Genomic DNA, 21,320 nt, shown 5'->3' on the forward strand with positions numbered 1-21,320 from the left:
GAAGGTCCATTTAGAGCCTTCCCTGAAGAGGGGCGCTGTATTTTCTCAGCCCGTTCCGATCACATAGAATAGACATGCTCTTTGAATCTTGGGAAGTACTGTCAAGACAGTTGAGGATTACTGTTAGATCGCAGTGGGCATCAGATCGCGAGATCCTACAAAAGGTGTCAAGAAGTCCTAGTATGAAAGAGAGACCGTTCTGCTGGATTAAGGAATAACAAAGTCCGCATAACTGCTTGGGAACGGAAGTTATCCAAAACAGAAGGCAAATTTGGAACACCGAGTCTACGTACGGAGCTCAAACCAACAGGAATGATGCAAGAAATCAAGATACCAACGACCAAATAAACTCATTTGCATACCAATTTGGTTTTGACAAGAGACTCAACCGGAACCCAGCTGAAGATCCAGTTTATGGTGTTCAGAAACCTTATGAGTAGTGCATTACATCTGAACAGAGTATCGCGATATCTCGAATATCGTACAAAATGAAACGTGAGGCGGTCAGGTGCAGAACATTCAGTTGCTCGGAAACAGCACAAGCGAGATATGCAGCTGGGTTTCAGGTGAGTCTCATGTCAGAACCAAATTGGTATGCAAATGAGTGTAGAAGTAAAATTTGGTGCAATTCGGGTTCAAGTAGAACATAGGGTTGAGGGAAATTCGGGGACTGCGCCTACCTGATGAGCCTAAAGGAGAGCGAAACCGGTCGTGGACTGTCGACGAGCTTACAGCAACCTTATGAGTTGTGCATTACGTCTACGTCAACAGGGACTTCTGGTTAGGAACAATGTCCTGACAGATGGATGAAAAAGTTATGTTACGAAGTTTTGTTCTCGCTGCTGATAAGATGTGGTCATAAAATACCAAACAGATGTGTTGCTTTTGATAACAAAATGGTAGAATGTGTATTCACTTCGAATACAAGCCCAGTCCTTTGTGAACCCAGAGATGAGCTGTCTACGGGAAAAATTGAACCGTTCGAAAGGACGAAAAAGTAGTGACCCTAAATGACCCTAAATACCGAGGGGTGTCCTAAGTGAATACAAAAAAGCCGACGATCGTTTTATGTTTCACAGCCGAAAAGTCGGCACATGCGTAAACTGGCGTGTGTCAATTATAACCGTTGAGGTCAATCACACCGACCTATGCCGAGAAAAACTAAACGTGTCTCACAGCGACGTGAAGGGATAATTAAGTTCACATCTGATTCCTGTCAGCACTAGTGTTACATAGAGAGGTCTGAGTAAAACTGAAATGGGGCGTGGTTGAACCAACACTACCAACGTAAAGTACACTTCGTAGGAGTGAAATGGATGATAATTTTATCAGCAGGCAGCATTCAGTATTGGTGTGGATTGTGTCGGAGCAGCAGACGGGCTAGGTTCGAAACCAGATAACGCGTAAAGATTGTTAGAATGATTTTCACCAGATCGGAAAAATGAAATCTGCACTACGCAAGCCGAATTCCACATTAGGAGGTCGATGTCAGACATGAAGCTTTGCGATTAAAACAGCATGTGGCAAGGTAGTGGTGTTTTAGAAATCATTTGCAGTGAAAACGAAATTGCAAATAGGATGTAAAGCGATCTAATTCGACTGGTCCCGAGAAGTGGTCCTGTGCACACAGTATTCGCATTAGGTACTATCAGAGATCCAAAGTGAAATGGAATTCTACGAAAAAAAGTGTATCGCAGACCACATACACACCTTGTAATCCGTCTGTGTCGGTTCCAGGTTGATTAAAGCAGACATCCATAATGTGTCTGAAAACGTCTGATGAGATTTCCACAGCCGCGTATTTGCACTACAAATCATATGGATTGGATTGTTCCAAGACTCACCACGTCAAGGCAAACTCATTTTCCGATCCACGTTGTGCAGTCGTACAAGATCTAGACACGTTCGAAAGCATATATCTAATGGGAATGCAGCGGGACTCCACGGTTAACTAATGAACTAACTAGATAAAGTGAAAGAAGTAAAGAGAAAAGATAGTTTGAAAACGGAGACGATACAACTCAAGTCAGCAGCACTGATTATGTTCAGGTAATTTGTTCCAAAAGACGTGATCGATAGGACAGCCAACTCCAGAAAACATCCTGGACGCTAACATCTGCTACACCTAGGCTCTTTATCAACGACCACATCTACAGCGACTCCAGGGTGTACTACATAAGATTGAAAGTGTATCTTGGACCCAAACCATGTTGAGGATGCAAACGTCATTCGTGAAGGGCAACTAAAGACTCGAATCGGTATCGTCAAAACAGTCCAAAAATTGGTAACCACGAATCTCTGGAACCCAGAAATCACATTGTTAGTGACTACGCTAACGCAGTCAAGTGGGAGCATGAATGAAGACATCAGGCTTTGTGGACTTATCCGATTTCATCGTTGTTCATTTAATCCCATTATGGTATTTCTAATGTGTCAGAAGAAATAGAAAAGGCAATGAAACGTAGCACCTTACATTGACTGACACGATCCGGAAAATCAGCAATCAAGAATGGATGTCACTAGACGGACACCAGAAAATCGTGGAACTTTAGAGTATTAGTCAGAAAAGGAGACAAGTAACAAAAGCATAGTTTGTTCCTTGCTAGAAACTCATCAAGAATGCCTTACTAAGATTTATGCAGGAACTATTAGGTTGGAAAAGCAAATGATCAGAGAAATTCTCACCACACCCAGTGGCTCAACTGTTTTTTTTTTGGTTGAAAATGCGGAACACACCTTGTAATCCGCTTGTCCCGGACGAAAAAGTTCCACACTGACCGATTTCCAGAGTGAAGTGGACGGTGAATTCGAATCCCCATTGACACTAGTCCACAAACGCTTGTTTTTGCTAGAATGTGCGCTAGGTTTGGAAAGGTTGTACTTACCAAGTGACAGCAAACTCATCATCATCATCAGCGTCACTTTTGGCAAGTTGCTGCTGTGAATTGGTGGTGCAAGACCTGGTTCGGATAATATGATTTTCGCAAAGGTTATGGATAGCCATCAAATCTTATTCCGAAAATTACAAAAAAAACTATCGGAAAGGGAAGAAAACATGGGAGGAAGGGTCCAAAGCAAGACAAAGAAGGACGGTCCACAGACAACCTATGTTTAAGCGACTTTGAAGTATATTAACGTACAAGATTCGGAGACAGGAGTGAGGAATAGAGGATTCAACTACCAAACTGTTGTTTCTATTGAAGAAAGAAAACCGTGTGATAAAAATGGAGATCAGGAGGGCCATCCTAGCTTTCGCGCAGTATTGCATAGGTGTGGAACTCAGAGAAACGGTAAAGGCGCTGGCTAAAGGGTCGCGTATCCCGTCTCTCTGCGGTACCTGACGGGCTTTTCGAGGTCTAACCGCATCTTGAAAATTGATTTCCGAGATAACTTGGCAAAAAAACCCGGCGAAAAAGAACACTCAAAGGTTTGTTGTAAATCATAATCTGTTTTCCAATTAATGTACATAAACATAACATTCAGGCTCGCTTAGTGAAGAATGGGTGCGGCTGGTAATACCGGAGACGAATGTCCTGACTGGTGTTACCAGAAAAAGAGAGAGCCCATTATAAGACGATCACAACTGTAGGCTGACGCAGACCTTCAAAGCGGTTACAGTAGGCAGATGGCCCTCGAGGGTTGCGAGGGTTTTGTGGTAATTAGACTCGACTAATTCTTTAATGAGAAGTCAGTGGAAAAAAAGTGGATTATCTAGTAGATCGAAGAAGTTTTGTCTTCTAGATACCAGTTGATTGGGAAGTAAAATTAACTGAATGAAAGAAATTCAATCAAGTAAACTGTGACAGAGGTGTGTCCATTCCGAAAGCTGGGCTACAAAGATTCAGATAATCAGACCCGAGTTTTGTGACACGTAGACCATTATGTGGCTAGATTGAGTGAGTCAACCCTTCGAATGCATACCTTGTAGTCGGACGTTGTTCCGTTGTCCGCAATCTCGATCATGGCCATATGCCAATGTTTTGCAAAGGTACTTCTATCCGCGCGCGGCAGTGATGACTGCCACAGACGCTCATTTTCACTAGGGGGAAAGTTAATCGATAAATGTGACACAGGAAGAAAGATAGTACCAAGTGACGGCAAACTTGTTTTCGCCTCCACGTTGAATGGCCATGCATGCGCTGAAGGGTAAAAATGGCACGGTATTATCTGGTCTTAATGTAAAGCACTTTCCAGGAAAGTTTAGGCAAATTGAGAGTTGAAGAGGAGGATAGTGAAGATGCGCGCAACATTTGAAAAGCCAGCTACATTCAAAATTTTAAACTCTGGACTGAGGGCTGTGCTTAAAACCTGGTAACAAGGCCACCGTTTCATTTTGAGTAGAAAATCTGAATAGGATATTTCGTCTGGTTCACTTAGAAATCCGTACAGCTGGGGAGAAAGAGTGGTCTGAATCTAATAAGCCTAAAACTCCAGCCGGAAATATGGTCAACACTTCCCCTTTGACCGGCGGCGCAGTCAATACACATTTATATGAACGCCACTCACAAAACCGTCTATATCACACACCCACATACGTGCATAGATACAATTGTCAGCAGAGATTTCGAATACCCCAAGGGGCCTTGAGGTGGGGTCATCCGGATTAGGTAAAGCCAACCGGAGATTACACTGTGAAATTGTGTCACCTTATGAAGCTGAGAAGCGAAAACTCACACCATGCAGTTTTGGAAGAAATCTGACGGGGCTACCGGAAGTGCACGGTCGTGTATATACAAGGTTTTTTTAAAAAAAACATGGAGCTGCAATTGGATAAGCAGTATATGTCTCCTGGTAACAACACTAATCAGCGGGGATAATTTTGTGACCAGGCTCATTCCTACGAGTTGTCTGTCACAAGCGTTAAATCATACGATCATGGAAAAAAGATCTGATACGGGTTCAAAAATCCTTAACCAAGGCTGAACGAGAGTTAATAGGAAAACCTAACGGGCTACAGTTGTACAGTATGGTACCAATGTGTAAAAAATTCGAAGGAAACCTGAAGGAAAAAACAATTTAGCGATACTAAATATCAGTATAGATTCATCTGCTGAGATGAAGAATTACAAGAAGTTGTCGAGGACAATACCAACAACAGCCTGGTATGCTTTTAAAACTGTCAAATGCAGCCGATGGCACCCAAGGTTGACAACGACTTTGTGCAATTGGGACGCTGCTACTCGTCCTAAGTGAGTGTGAGTCAATCACACGAATGCACACCTTGTAGTCCGATGTCGTTCCATTGTACGCAATCTGGACCATCACCATTTCCCACTGTCCTGTCAATGTGTTTCTATCCACACCAGGCAATGATGATTGCCACAGGCGCTCATTTTCACTAGGAGAAAAGTTAATCGATAAGTACGGTATGGAGAAAGTGGCAATACCAAGCGACTGTGAACTTGTTTTCGCTCCCATGTTGGACGGCCTTGCAGGCGCTGTAGGGTAAGAACAAGAACAATTATGTTTGTCCAGAATTAACCTATTTTGAAAAAATTCTACACATGAGTGGAGAACAAACTTCCGAAAGATTCATTCAGCACCCGAAAATAGGGTTCTATCATCCGTTACACTAAACTATTTCAAAAAAATGACAGAAGAGGCTCGCATCTCTTCGCAGGACTAGAATACCTCGGTGCACATGGAAGAATTTTGGCAAAGGAAAGATGAGAAGACGAGATAGAGGAAAGAAGCGGTAGCGATTTAGCATACTCAACAGGCTTGGCACCATAGTCTTCAGCCACTAGGCCACTCGAAATCCATATATAAGTTATAGAAGTTGTGTTATCCTCCATTATTTAGGGGCTGATTCAAACAAAGGATTACGGAAACCGCAAGTTTCCCACAATGATTGAAGAGCCTCCGAATTCTCCGTATACAGGGTCGAACAAAGGAAAAAGACACCGTCTCAAATTGTAATGAAACCGTCCGAGGTAGCAACACCGCGTGGCGATGGAAGCACTTCATGCAGGTAGCTGTTGGTACAACCTGGGGCTTTAAATATGACCAAACAGAATTTTTGGTTGTAGGGCGGTCAAGCATCACTGTCACCACTAACGCCGCTGTTTGTGGTTATTTTCTGAGGAGACAGAATTGTCCAACCTCTCTATTGGAGGGGATACGTAGTTCGCTACTCTAAGCCCTGAGACGGAGCTGCCAGGTTTTTCTTTAAACGGCTACAAGATAAAGACTGTGCTGAAGGAATGTTCAATGAAGCCAGTCCACGAACTTTGTCTGGAAATTGTTATTCGATTTTTGAGGTTATTAACAGAGAGTTTCCTAATCCATAGATCAACCATTCCTCGTTACTGTATGACAATTATTTAAAAAAAAAGAAATCGATTAGAACGCGATGTACGTGCGACAAATTCCCAATCAGCCAGAATTATAAGTGGTAGGAATCCAGATTGTACACACCTTGTAAGCAGAGTCTCCGGAATCGCTCATTGGGACTGTGACCATGTTCCACATACCGGGAATGCCAATCGTAGAACTTTCCGATTCCCAGAGTAGCTGATTTTCACTAAATACACTGATTGTAAACTGGTGCAAACCTACCACAAAACAGCTATCCTGTCAGCCATGCCGCGTTTGGTGCTGGAACAAGCACTGCACGGAAAAATCAGGAAAGCAATAAAGAAAACATACAGGTGGACAAAAAATTTTTTAAGAAAGAAGAAAGATATCAAAGAAGGGCACAGTAGGGCACAGTGGATCGTTTATTTGTGACTTCAAAAAAGGGCTGAATTAAGGCTTCACGTGACACGAGTCCCGAGTGACAAACCCAGACAGATTACTAAATTTAGGAGTCGCTCCCTAATGAGACGATTGGTCAAGATGACTCCACGGTTTCCCACACACCTCGCCAAGAGAAACGAGAATTCACTAAACCCACTAACGTAATTTGCCAATCCGTCGCGTTGAGGAAACGACAGAATGCAATCACGAACAGCAGCGAAGGAAACAAAGAGGTGCAGCAAGAAGTGCAGCAAAACAGAAGAAAATAAAAGACCGAATGAGTAGGAAAGGAAATCCCGGAAGCAAACAGTCAGAAATAATGTATACAGGGCACAGTGATCGATTAAACACACCTTGAAATCAAGACCATCGGTGACATTTAAGGTGATGGACGCCACACTCCAACTGTTCTGCAGTGACAAGGGTGTCATAGTAGAGCGCCATAGAACTGTGGATGAACTGTGAAGTTTGAAGATTACGGGATTTGTGCGAGGAAACACCTACCATGTGACTGCCACGTCCACCGAATCAGAAAACGGTGATGGATTTCGACACGAACTGTAAATTAAGCGGCAGTAGTAGTTTTTTTTATAAAAAAATGTTCACGCCTGCGGATAGTGTAAAGAGGAAAGGGAATAGGAAAGGTTGAAAGGTAATTCACTAACATACGCCCACACGCATCAGACAAAATTCGGTCAGAAACGTACGACATGCAAAGGCGGGAGAAAGCAGCAGGTTCCCTCTATTAGGCACACTCACAATCAAAGAAATCTGCGTCTCTCACGCTTCATCCCCCTTTCAATAAGCTCAAGTATCGGTGTCGAGCTAGGGTTACCTAACGAATTCGAGGACTGCCAAGTTCTACAGACAAACACGAGTTTACTAGCAAATATTCAATGGGATTCATCCGTCCAATGACGGAGGGCCTATCAGTCATGATTTGAAAAACCAATAGTGATTCTCCCTGACAACGAACACAGGATCATAAGCTGTGATGCTTGTGTCGGTGTACTTTTCTACGGCTTCCGCGTTGGATGGATGAAAGTCATTGTGCTATGTACAGCCAACCAAAAACGCTTTTGAGACAAGTAGTTATGGTTCCCCAGCCCTCAAGCTTCATCATCCACGCAATGTAAAGGAGCTGTGTGTTCTTTCCATTCGTGTTAAAGGTCTTTCGACGCAAGCAAACACCACTTCGTAGAGGGTGACGATGATTCACGCTACCATATAAGCTGAATGAGGTCACAGATAATTGATTCCGTTAGAATTGAAAACTCAACCTGCTAGTGGAGGTGAACATTTGAAAACAGTTTCTAGGGGACTATGTATGATAGAGACCTGAACACACGCTAGTGCTTGTTACGTGATAGACACGATAGCGTAAGGCAAAGTATCGCCATTTCACCTTGTAATCAGCAGGTGCTTGGCCCCGGTGGAGGTCGACCAGTGCGATTTTCCATCCCGACTGATCAGTGGTGGCGAAATCTGCGATCCACAGACCTTCATTATCACTGGACAAATAGAGGCTATTGAACAGTATGAGTTCACCTACCAAACAATCGATGAACTCCCCGTCGGACCGCGATGCATTTGAGTGCAAGAGCTTTGGAAATAGAATACGAGTAACCGTCATCAGATGCAAGTTTATCTTACGGAAATGGAGAAAGAGGATGTGAACAGAGTAAGGAAATGTGAAACAAGCCGAGAGGAAAGATTCCAAACATAATGACCGGCAGCCATTCGCTACAGCAGATAACATGTATGGATAACCACTCCAATCATCAACCAAAGTAAAAAAAAAATTGTAAACAGAAAACCCTACATTCCCCGGCAGCCATTCGCTACAGCAGATAACATGTATGGATAACCACTCCAATCATCAACCAAAGTAAAAAAAAAATTGTAAACAGAAAACACCTACATTCCACAGAATCGCATCCACACAAACAACCCGTAGTCAATCAATACAGTGAGTACCGTTTTCAAATAAGCTAGCTTGTATGTATAAAATATCGAAAAGGAAACGATGGAGACGGACGATCTCAATTGCTTTAGCATTGGGGAAATAAGAACAGCCTGGCGGGTTACAAACGGGCACGTGGACACACATGCCAGAGAGAACAATGTCAAAAAGAAGTAAAGTATCGAAACTGATACCCGACAGAGAAGAAACAGAGGTTATCCTCAACCTAACATGCGTCCGCCAAAAATGTAGCCCACCTTATAGTCAGCGGCGCCGTAAGATGCCGAGGGGAGAGAGATGTAGACAATGCGCCAGCCCTTTCCGTCGACTGAATTATTACTAGTCCATATCGGTTCGTTGGAACTGCCGGCGGAATTTCAATATGAGGAGCCAAGAAGACCTACCAGATCACTGATGGCAACCCAGTTTTACGGTCCACTTCCGTACGACAAGATCTGGATAGACCGTTGCAGAATTAGCAATTTTGTGAGTTGCACACCAAAGAAATAGTGAAGAGGAGAGAATAAGGATCACAAAGAGCAAGAGGTCGGCCGAGTTCACGCGTTAGCAAGCAAGCAGATCAATATTCAACCCAATCAGCCAGAGTCAACATTTGACAAACTTCCGTGCAAGATATAGGAAACACGGCAAAAGTGTCATCCTCAAGAAATCCCATGGAAAAGTTCTCTTATTTCATAAGGACTAAGTTTAACGGAACGTTCGAAAAAGGATAATCTCCAGGACAACTGGATGTGTCAATCAAATTGATTTCCGGTACACTTGCTAATACTCAAAGGACACCACACAACTAAATGAATGGAAGATGAGAGCCACTCAATTCCACAAAAATCGAAGGGCCACAGGGAGCGATTGGTGTTCAATATAAAAGGAACAGGCCGTGTCAAATATAAAATCTGCATATCACTGGCCTACAGGATCCGACGAGCATAACACTGGAAGAGACTTCGTGGGGCAGTGTGACAAAAAAGTAAATTAGGGTCAAACAGCATTTTCACCATTGTTCTCAGGAAGTAGATTGCAGATGAATCGCAACAGCTCTCTCAAGCGGTTGACAACCAAACTGAAAAAAAAGGTGGATGCAAAATAACCTGTACTGAAAAGCACGTGAAACGCAATGCTGAGACAGAGGTCGTTAACTAAGACACAAAGGGCAGTTTGATTCAACCAGATGCTGTTGGCCAAATCAGTGCGCACAGAATGAAACGAAAAATATGCGTTCGAAAAATTGAACACACCCGGTTAATTTTTCTGTTCCTCATTTGTTCATATAGATTTCATGGTGACTTATAAGTTCTTGTGTGTAATTCTATGAATTTCAATGGGAAAAATGGTCTGAAGAAGATAGAGAAGCAGTAGCAAGTTTAACGGATCAACCGTAATAAAAGAGATCAAATTGATTATCCCCTGATCATCTGAACAATTTGTAGCATGAAACAGACGTGGTTGGCTAACCTTGAAGTCGGCGGAGCCGTGATCGAGCGAAACATACACTGACTGCCAACCCTTCCGATCTGTTGGAGTCTGGACACCCAAAGTACGCCAAAGGACATCAGATGAGCTATGAGGATAAGCTGTTTCAATCAAATAAAATGACAGTACCAAGAAACTCGGACACTCGTACCATCTGAATTCTGGCTCTGGCTTTCACAAGACCTGAAAACAATGTGTTGAATTATGAAGGCACAATATTATGTTAGTGGACGAAATCGTCCGCACGGAAGCCTTATCATTGCTCCAAAAACATCCCACTTGACACGCTCAGTGGACAGAAAAGAAAAGGATATGAAAAGGAAGTAGGATTCAAGCAAACAAGGGAGGTGTCGGGTCTGGTTCGTTAGGTTTTTCAATGGAGTTATGAAGAGCAGACCTTAACCCTCGTCTGAAAGCCTAATTTAAGTCGTCTGTGAATTCGTGCTTAACCAACGGGTCATTGGATGGGTGATTCGGCCAGGACTAGCGGCGATCGCGATTTGAGATTCCTCTAGAATGGAATTTTACACTGCCACTCACATGAAACAAGGCATTTTTTGGTATAAAAAAATAAAATCGCAGTGTACCGTTCCCACAGATAAAAGCCTACGTTACACTACTTCAACAGGTTATCAATGACACACATTTGGACATATACAAACACAGTACTTGTCCTAATTTTCAACATGGTGTCAAACAGAGAATTGTTGCTAGAGTACTTTCTGTAACCGCACTTGATAATAACAACCAAAGTGAGACGCTCTGGAAGTAAACTTCCCTTTTCTTCTGGAAGATCAAGCGAAAGAGTTATGACTAGGGTACATTAAGAGCCGTAATATCAATGACGTATTGTCGGAAAGTGTGTAAGTGGTTCCCGTGACCATCACGGCAAGCTTTCGACTTGTTTAGACAAAACTTCAACCGCACAGTTCCAGTCATCAAGGATTTTGCTGCATTTGGAACGATGGCGTGTGGCTGGAAACCATTTGTGAAGGTTCCAGCCTATATCTATCCTCCCGGACAACGACAATGTAGTCTATGTAAAGTATATAGTGTATGCGATGAAAGTAACGAAGTTGAACTGAGTAAGGTCGAGTTAGCCGGAAGCAGAGTCTTAACAAAATAAATTTGTTCTGTTTGGATTTTTACGCGTTATTTTCAGCAAATTATGATGATCAGATGAATCGCGTTAGTCAATTTCCCGCGACTCTTTCTGGGTGTTTGTTCGAGTCAGCTGATCGCTCGTTTTGACGTTGTGAAAGTTGTCACGCCAATCCCGTTTGAACTAACCGAACCGGTCATTGCCTGTTGGTTGAGGCTTTCACATATTGCTCTTGAGAAGACCGTTTCGTAATTGAATTGCGTTTACAATCGAAGCTGAATGCACAGGCACATCAACGGAGCCAAAATACAGCGGTCGGAGGTTATTCAGAACCAGGTGCCATTTCTGTCGTTGAGTGACGTAACCGTACTTATGGTCAGTTTCGCTTAGAATCTCAGTCGTGTGAGGTGTTTCAGTACGCCTACATACAACCTAGGCGTACTTGGTGCTACGGAGACTGACGAACGGATAAAACGTAATGGATGATACACGTCCATAAGTAATGGCAAGATTTCGTGACACAATATCTCCATTCGAAATGAAAAATGTGCGTCAAGAGCTTCTCCCCAATAGTAGATGCTGTGCTGTTCGTCAGTGTATGATTTTCTACCACCAGAGTAGAAAAACACCGAAATGTCTCAGTGGTGCTGATTGCTTTGGATGCTCACCGAATTCGCTACCAATGTGAAACAAAGCAGTTCAGTTCTGAGCAATTCAAAAAAAGCAGCTTAATTGTAATAATGGTTGTATGATAATTCACGGTGGACATGATGCTGGTGTGGCTTTCCGTGTTCGCTTCATTGCACCATCTCTGGACAAAGTCAACTGCGCTGTATTCGATTTTTTTCGACATTGATAACTACGGACGGACAACTTCCTCCACATAAATTCCATTGGCTAGCCGAGTGTTTAGTTTCCTCTCGTCCCCAGTACAAAACCTGTGTTTACTGTTCCGTGCCAGTTACACACTGATGTTCTTCAAAGCACAAAGCCCCAAAAATGCATAAAAACGACTGTTTCAGGTCCCCTGTAGTTTTCCCTTTATGAAACACCCTACAGAGAGTCCCTTCAAATGTGCGTACGCATTTTTGGACATCAGCTGCCTCAAACATTTGGAAAAGAGGCTCTCCCCTATACAATCGGAGAAGAATCAGTGACGCGTCTCACCATCTGCATTCCGATCGCTCATCAACAGGGTCTTGTGATCATACTAAGAAGGCCGTCAAACATATATATGTCTGTAATACCCGGTGTACAGATCCAGTTGGATGTGCCTCATAATTCAGTTTGTAAGATATTTAAGATATCGCAGTACATTTTCTACTAGACATAAGGTTGCCAAAAACGCTTAAACGGCCGAGGGCCAGTTTGTCTTTCAGAGGCGCACATTTTCGAGTTTTCGCACATCATATGTTGTGACTTAACACTTAATCGTGGGTAATTGATGAAGTGAAAATCGACACAGGGGCGAATCACGGCTGTCTATGCAAAATTCTTCGAATCAACAGAAAATATCGAGTCCGAGCAGCGAATTTTTTTGACCAAAAATGATCCAAACTAGTTCTACCGTTTGGACAAACGGGCATCCCAGTTGATTAAGCTGATTTGAGTTTGATGATAACCATATCATGGTCACCTAGGTTCACGGTGCAAACCGCAGACAATAAGGCATACTGAACAGGACCATGAACATTCTGTGGTGTGAAGTAGGAAAACGTGGATGGATAGTCCACCATTACACCATTTTTAACTATACTCAAGGTGCGAAGTCTTGAAAGTAGGGACTAAGCAAGTCATTCAGAAGAACTAAATGGAATCCGCCATCAAACGAACGAATTAACCGAGGAATCAAGCGAGCAAACGTCGCAAGGTGGGCGCAGGATTGCTAAAACTCACCGACCTAACTACTAGGATTACGGGTCAAAACAAGTGGATATTTTCACTTAATCCAGTCACTCGGTTGTTTCAAGTAATAAAATTCCACTTCAATGGAGTAAAAGTCAACCAAGAGGTTTTCAAAGCGTGAGCTCTATGCACAGATTATTACCATTGACTATCATGGATCTGATTGATCCGATGACCCGAAACGAATCCCTTGGCTTCATGGCGGGCAAGCATTAAAACCGCATGATCGATTGTCCCTGCGATTTTTCTACATCTAACTTAACTAAATATTATTAGCGGCCGAAAAAAACATTGATGCTAAAACACTTTGTGGGCGAAATGCACAACTATGGTGGGCTCTAACGGAGACGGATCAATAGCACCCGGAATGTCACTGAACTTAAAAGTTAATGGGGGCAGCGGAGAGAACTGCGTCTGGTTTCGGACGTTCCGATAATGGAAACCTGAAGACAGTTGACGAGAGCGAAGCACAATAGTGTTCCTCACATGACAAACAAGCTAATCGCACAGAAAAGCTATATTCGAGGTCAGCCACGTAAAACACGAAAGCAAATCGAACACTGAAAACATGAAGGAAAACTAGTGTTCCACCAATTTTGCGAAAAAATTAAGGCTAACGAACGACCGGTTTATGTTGTGATTTGTACTGAAGAGGGTCAAATGGCAGGGAACAAGGAGTCACAAAGTCTTGGATATGAGGAGGCGAAGGATGAAGAGATGCTAGTGCACTAGAAACGGAGCAGAGAAGTATCTGCGTCGAATTCACAATGTGAAACTAACTATGTCGTTCAAAATGACAACTGGTCGGTAAAATGCTCTACAAGCTAACCAGAAAGAGGAAAGGTGTGCTTTCAGGGGGCAGTTCTCACCTTGAAATCATTGTTCTTGGACATATTTGCAAAATCGATGAATGCGGTGTGCCATTCACTCGAATCGTGTGTGGTTTTCCACACTAAATCGTTTGGACTACATGGAGAGAAGTGTTCACCTGGTACGTAAAAAAGAACCTACCACACCACCGATGGTAGTCCCGTGTGGATGCCCACGTCCTGACGACAAGCTCTGTGGTAATCAGGATGGGGTTATAATGAAGAGTAAACAACAGGGGCGAAATGGCAATGGAAGAAAGAAAGGGAGGAACAAAGATAGGGTAAATGAAGAGAGGGTATTCCAACAAACAAAGTGGTGGGTATCGCATTTTTGCTTCAATGGAAAACAGAACAACTGATTGACGTAAGAAAACATGTGACGCACAATACACACCTTATAGTCCGACTGGTGTGAAGTCTCCAAACTAATCAGAGCAGTCTGCCATTGAGTAGACGGCGGGCCGTCCGCACTTCTCCAGATCGGCTGATTCGCGCTATGAATCTAGTTTACATAAAGTCTCGACCTACCAAAGGACGGATGGCATACCAGACTCCGAATCCATTACCTGTCGACAGGAACTGCACACATGTTTGGCGATTATTTTGAGTTTGAATGGTACAGACAAACTTAAACAAGATGCGGAATGTTTTAGTTAGAATGAAAGAGAAAAAGATAAGTAAATATGGAAAACATGCGGTCTATGATATGAGAGTTTCGGTTGATGTAAGATTAAACTACTGCTTACGGTTTAGTCTAATTCAGGCAGCCTTACCAAGAGTTTCAGAAAATTCCGAAAATTCAGACGGTGTATTTTGTGAGGATTAATCCTTACGAACGAGACTGATTATTCACAAACGTGGTCGGACTGGCAGACCGAGCTACAATTTTCCTAGCAGACGGACGAGTGAACAATAGTTAACCGAAAGTTGAAAACCACTGGAAAAGATAACTCGATCCAAATTTCTAGATAACGGTTACGTAAAGCTCGAACTCGCATTAAAAAGTTGGAATGTTTCTTCGTCCTCATGGACGGAAATTTTATGATCCACCCTAAACAGCTATTTGGTGATCTGGTCACAATATCTTGCTCATCTAGCAAAATCATCCCAATAGAGGATGTTCATGACTTGAGGGTTCATTTTTTAAGGAGAATAATTCCAAGTAGGTTAAATCAGGATGAAAAAACAGTCAATCTGTACACCGGACAGCTGACAATCAGCTCTTTTCGTTTATTCACCGAATGCAAATAGGAAAAAGAATAGTTCAACGTGGCATCGCCTGGATCCGTAATGCCCCACTAGCCGGATCAAGACTTCTCTATCGGATTCGATTGTGAATGCCAAGTTCGGAATTCAAACCATTCAGAATATGTGGGACAAGGCCAATAGATACGGGAAGTAGGATCTTTGATACCAAGATGGACAAAACACCGGAAATATAGGTGCATGGTAAAAGTTGGAGGCGAGGATTTCGTGTTATTTACTTGAAGTTTGAATATCTTCCAAACCTGAGTATTGTCCTCATTTGAAGGTCAGTCCTAATAGCGCTTCCCGCTGTAGAATAAAATTCTTCATAAGGAAAGGGAACAGGTGCCTTGAAAAATGACTTGAAGAATCGAGATATTCTAATTTGCGGAAGACAAAAGAAAATGAAAGACCAATGGGCTTATCTGAAAAAGTTATAATGCCATGAACAATACATGCTGGCGAATACTAACCACGCGCTGCTGATGAGTTGCCGCAGTCCAGTACGTCGTACAACCCTATACTTCCCTGTACTAACCTATGATGTGACGTACTGTGCGCACCATGCCACTTAGTGACAGAAAAATACTGCAAGTGGGGATCAGTGAACATCATTGTCAATCGAGAGCAGAGCTGATTTATATTCCGGGGAATTTAGTTTCACACGGTATGAGCTATAGGCTTGATGAATGCGATGGAATGATACAGCACCGGGAAGCTCAAGATCCTACCTTGTAGTCAGTCGTTGACACGAGATTGATCGAGACAATGGTCCACTCATTATGAGAATAAGTCAAGTTCCGCGAATCCCAAAGTGTCGTGCTTGAACTGATAAGGGTTAATGGTCCACTCATTATGAGAATAAGTCAAGCTCCGCGAATCCCAAATTGTCGTGCTTGAACTGATAAGGATTAGAGGAAGAGACTTCAATGAACCCACCATAGCATAGCTGTGTCACCAGTCAGATAGTGTTTTGTGCGCTCGCATGATCTGTTCAAAGCAGTCGAGGAAAAGACACGATACTTCACTTACTTACGTGAGGCGTGCATGGGCGAATAAACCAAACAGCAGAATGAAGAGAAAATTATGGAGATAAGATACGTCAATAAACGTCGACAAACATAACAGTCTGAGCAATACTCGTTACTGCTTCACTTACTTACGTGAGGCGTGCATGGGTGAATAAACCAAACAGCAGAATGAAGGGAAAATTATGGAGGTAAGATACGTCAACAAACGTCGACCAACATAACAGTCTGAGCAATACTCGTCACTACCGGGTGGAAGGAGCGAAAACTAGAATGAATAACTTTCAACCAGGGAACGGACAACAACTTTCATTTTTTAAATCCAATAAATGCGATCGATTGTTTTTCAAAGCACAGTGTGCACTTCTAGAGCCCCTTACTAAAAAGTATACCCCTAAAAGAGATTTAGCCTGACTAATTTGATTGGTTCTCCGGCCACCTTAAATCTCGACCGACTTCGTAACTTGGACTGATGAAGCTTTTATGTCATACGGGAAACGTTGCTCAGCAATAAATCTACCGACTGTTTTCAAACACTCCCGAAAACTAGAGCTAGACGTTATCAGATTCATGGTAACCATTAAAAAGATCATGTTTTTTATAAAAAGAACTGTAAATTCGAAGTGAAGAGTTTTTCGGAAAAGATCCATAAGACTAGTGGAACCGCTAAACATTGTATATTCGTCACTAATTATTGTCAAACATCAAGTGATGCTTTACTGGGGCCACCAGTTGGAAATATTGCCCCAGAGAAAGAATAACACAAAGCAGATCTACGGAGCAGTGGTACAAAAGTCTCACGGCGGGATATGACTGCGCTTCTCCGATCCGCACAAACTATGCACGTATCAAATAACCATCCCGTGAGAAGATAGCTGTGAATAACGGGGAACGGAGACTACCGGAACCAACCTTGTAGGACATTTTTTCTATAATCGAGACAAAAGAAATGGGAACCATGAACCAATCATGGCCGGTGACCTCGTCGCAGAAATGGTTGTGCTAGAGTGTCTACAGATTTGTTTGCGCCGTAATGAAAGGAAGAATGCTCACAACTGTGTAGTGGCTGATGGCTTAGATTAGAACTTAGTCAATGAAGTGATTGAAACCAGACATTCACTTCGCGAGTGGTACTCTCCTTTGGGGGATTCCTGTATCGGACTCTCTTGGGAGAGGTATCGGCTACTCTTCAGGGGGATCGTACACTGGGACGAGGACATTCACTTCGCGAGTGGTACTCTCCTTTTGGGGATTCCTGTATCGCACTCTCTTGGGAGAGGTATCGGTTACTATTCAGGGGGATCATACACTGGGACGAGATTGACGGAGTATACCGTTACGAAGTCTTTAGCAGATAGTTCCATCTTGTGTACATGCCTTGGCAGTCACCTTCGTCATCACTAGTAACACCAACCGTGAACGGTCATTTAGTGGTCGAGTGATAATACCGTGTGTCTAAAGATGGACAACTCAATCCTGAATGACCAGCGCAATCCTTCCCCAGAGAACTATCCGGACAGAGGTAACTTTATTCAGATAGGTCGAAACAGCATTCGTTCTTAACCATGAAAGGAGTTCCCCTACAGTAGGGCTGAGCACCAGGTTTCCCCATAGTGGTTACAGCGCGGTCACAGCTTATAAATATAGGAACTGATTGAAACAAAGGATGAAACCAATGGGATTGCGAAGTTTCACTACAATGGATACGCGTACGGGAGTGACAGGAGAGAGAGAGCTGCCTAACATCAGCGCATTAGATGAGTGGCTTAGTAAGAGTGACAAGTTCACGACATTGCTTATGGAGATCTGTCACTTAAAGATTGCTAAACTCCACTGCCGGTTCAATTCTCCTGCCAGAATTCTATGTACGATGGTAAACAAGAATGAAAATCCTAAGCAGTAGTTTCATTACTGAACTGTGTGATGCAATGTCGATTGAGATCTCATAATCAATCAATCAGATAATAATAACTTAATGTCACCCCGATGAAGTCCGTTGAACAATCAATTCCGTCGGAGGTGAAAACCTCAAGATTTCGCAAAATAATTGGCTCTAAAAAGGTGTATAGGTTCATGAAAAAACTTTACCGAACAACTCAAGCAATGAAATTATTGCCAGATTTTGAGAGAAGAAAGGTTGGTAACGTTCGAAGGCTATCGCCTTTAACTTCCATTACGGCTGTAGGTTCCTTTCGAAATTCGACCTGGTACTTAGAAACAATAAATGAGTACTCTTTAATGAAATCAGCAAACAAAATTTGCCTGAAAACAGCTAGTAAGATGCGCAAACATCCTTTACAAGGATCCCGTATGATATCGATTAAGCAGGCAGGGGTATAGATTATTTCCGCCGGGATAAAAAAAGAAAGTACTGAAACGCAATTCAGACTGAAAACTCGCCACCACCACACAGTGCGATACAGTCCCTCAGAGAGAGACAGAGAGAGGTTAGCAATATGGCGTTCCGGTCGATGGCGAATGCAACGATCTGTTGCAAACAAAGCATGGCTGGTTCAACATTGAGTAGAACTACCAAATCAGAACGTCAACGAAAACAAGTAACACCTACAAGTAGTGTGGTAAGTGGATGAACTGCGTACAAACCTTGAAGTCCTTCATATCCTCAGTGTACAAGTCAACAAAAGTCACGGTCCATTGATGGGCGCTTTTCAGACTCGTGTTTGAATTCCAAATAGGGTCGTTCGAACTGCGTTGGTAAGCTTTACGTTACTGAATACCTACCATAACGTGGCCAGTTTGCCAGTTTCGAAGTGAGTGGTTAACTGACAAGCTCTGAGGAAACGGCACAGAAATAATCCTGGTTTGAGGACTACTGTAATACCATGTAAGAAAGTGAAAGTGAAACAAAGTGAAAGAAACAAACAGTTTCGAAGATAGCACGGGTCCGAAGAATATCAACTATGCATTGGTTTATTGGTGTAATGTTCGATAAGACCGTCAATCATAAATGGCATTTTCAACCGTTTTCCAGTGAAAAATGCACTTGTCCAATGCTTTCAAATAAAAATGGTGGGGGGCGAGGTCTTGGTAATTAATTCAGCAGACTTATTCGATTCTATCGCAGCTGTGACTGGTTTCCTGCGACCAAATGAATGACGCGGAACGAGAAGGTAGAGGGGACCTTAAAACGAGCGAGATACAGCGAATCCAGTTTCTCGAAGCTGAAGCAAACACGAACCTTGTAGTCACTTTTCAATGGGACGTTCAGTGGTACAGTTGCAGCAGCCAAGAATCAACCGTTTTCCAGTGAAAAATGCACTTGTCCAATGCTTTCAAATAAAAATGGTGGGGGGCGAGGTCTTGGTAATTAATTCAGCAGACTTATTCGATTCTATCGCAGCTGTGACTGGTTTCCTGCGACCAAATGAATGACGCGGAACGAGAAGGTAGAGGGGACCTTAAAACGAGCGAGATACAGCGAATCCAGTTTCTCGAAGCTGAAGCAAACACGAACCTTGTAGTCACTTTTCAATGGGACGTTCAGTGGTACAGTTGCAGTCAGCCAAGAAGCACCGTCAGATTCGGTCCGGCCGGCGATGACTGGACTTTCCCATACTGGTTGGCTAGAACTGTGAAAAGGTTTCAGGCTGCTATCGAAGCTATTTCTAACACATACCAGTACGTTCCTATGCCACCTGTTTTCGATTCCCGACTGCGTTGGCAATCACTGGAATATGATGAAACAAGGGCATAGTGAGGTGCTGAACTCAAAGAGGTAAAGAACAGTCTGACAGAAGAGGAAGAAGTAAAGTATCACACGCACTCACACAACAACAAGAATAGAGAACGATATTAGCCAGGTTTGAATGGCGGAGTCCTAAACTTTGAGGGAAAGGAAACGTTATCGCAAACCAATGGAATGGGAGAAGCAGTTTGCGGGATGACCAAGTCAACAGCCAGGACTCTAAATAGAACTAGTCAGCCCACAAGAGCTGTGTGACATGTGCGAAATTTCATTTCAACGCTTGTGAGATGGAATTCAGTACACAAATTTCCTGCAGAAACTAGCTCAACGTGATTTTACTTCCTTCAACGATAAGCAGAGTCAAAAGATGCATCAGCCTGGACCTGTGGTCATAAGGGGCATTGGGGGTGCAAATTGAAAGATGATTTATGAACTACAAACATATTATTTCCCTGGTCACACTCATGAGACAAGTAGATGGCTACAGTACAAGGGTCATAAAAAATCAGCCTTCTTGGGACGGTTAAAAGGGACTGATTAGAAAACTATGGAAAGAGTATGAATCTATAAGTGATAGCTGGGATGGCCACGCCTCAATAAATCAGTTCGTGAGCAGTGAATTCAGTTCGCAGACAAGTCTATCTTCTTACGGAGCAAACTAAGAGCTCTGATGGCACACATAGGCGGTAGAAAATGTAGGTTTGATCCAGCTGGATAAACATTCACTGAGAAAAAGTGTAGCGAGCAAAGCCATGCTTAATGATCCATATTTTTACCGAGAATTAGTGGTGCAAGTATTAGACTCCGGCAGTCGATCTCTATGTGGTTTGCTATGATGTGAGAATGACAGTATTTAAACACAGTTCCGTATACAGGGATTAAAGAACCGATTAGTCTGTAAAGGTATGAAGCTGAACTAACCAAGTGGACCGCAAACCAGCCTACCAACCAACCTTGTAATCTGGCTTTTCGGTTCGTTCAAAGTGTAAGTCAACCGTGGCTTTGAGCCAATCTGTGCTGGTCGCTTGAACTTCCGCGCCCGACTGCCAAATTGGCACATTGGAACTAGACAAGTGAAATGTGTTCTGGAACAAAGAGAAGCACATACCAAAACGTCCCAAGCGCACCTGTTTCTTCTCGCCGAATTAGTTCACAAGCCCTATAGCCGTTTGTGAAAGAAAGTTTATGGAGGCACATCTATATGAAATCAGTCAGTAAATCGCAAGTACATGAATAAATAGTAGTAAGAAGGAAGTAGAAGATAGAAACGAAA

The 21,320-nt window shown here is 42.9% G+C and overlaps 2 protein-coding genes across 2 annotated transcripts in view; one reads left to right on the forward strand and one right to left on the reverse strand.

The window, feature by feature from the left end:
* The window catches only part of T265_14036 (hypothetical protein), a gene marked incomplete at both ends in the record, with an annotated part of 31,403 nt that extends 10,296 nt beyond the window's left edge, over positions 1-21,107 (reverse strand). Inside the window, 3 exons of the mRNA XM_009171744.1 lie at positions 14,069-14,151; positions 16,045-16,141; positions 21,001-21,107. Of these exons, the coding sequence (XP_009170008.1) occupies positions 14,069-14,151; positions 16,045-16,141; positions 21,001-21,107 (287 nt within the window). The remainder of the gene's footprint in view (positions 1-14,068; positions 14,152-16,044; positions 16,142-21,000) is intronic.
* Positions 19,727-20,056, forward strand: T265_06441 (hypothetical protein; the record flags this gene model as incomplete). The annotated part of the gene is made up of 1 exon (XM_009171709.1): positions 19,727-20,056. The coding sequence occupies one exon, from the start codon at positions 19,727-19,729 to the stop codon at positions 20,054-20,056; it is 330 nt and encodes a 109-aa protein (XP_009169973.1).
* Positions 21,108-21,320: the final 213 nt, after the last annotated feature.

This window comes from Opisthorchis viverrini (genome assembly GCF_000715545.1).
Source record: "Opisthorchis viverrini unplaced genomic scaffold opera_v5_137, whole genome shotgun sequence".
NCBI classification, from domain to species: domain Eukaryota; kingdom Metazoa; phylum Platyhelminthes; class Trematoda; order Opisthorchiida; family Opisthorchiidae; genus Opisthorchis; species Opisthorchis viverrini.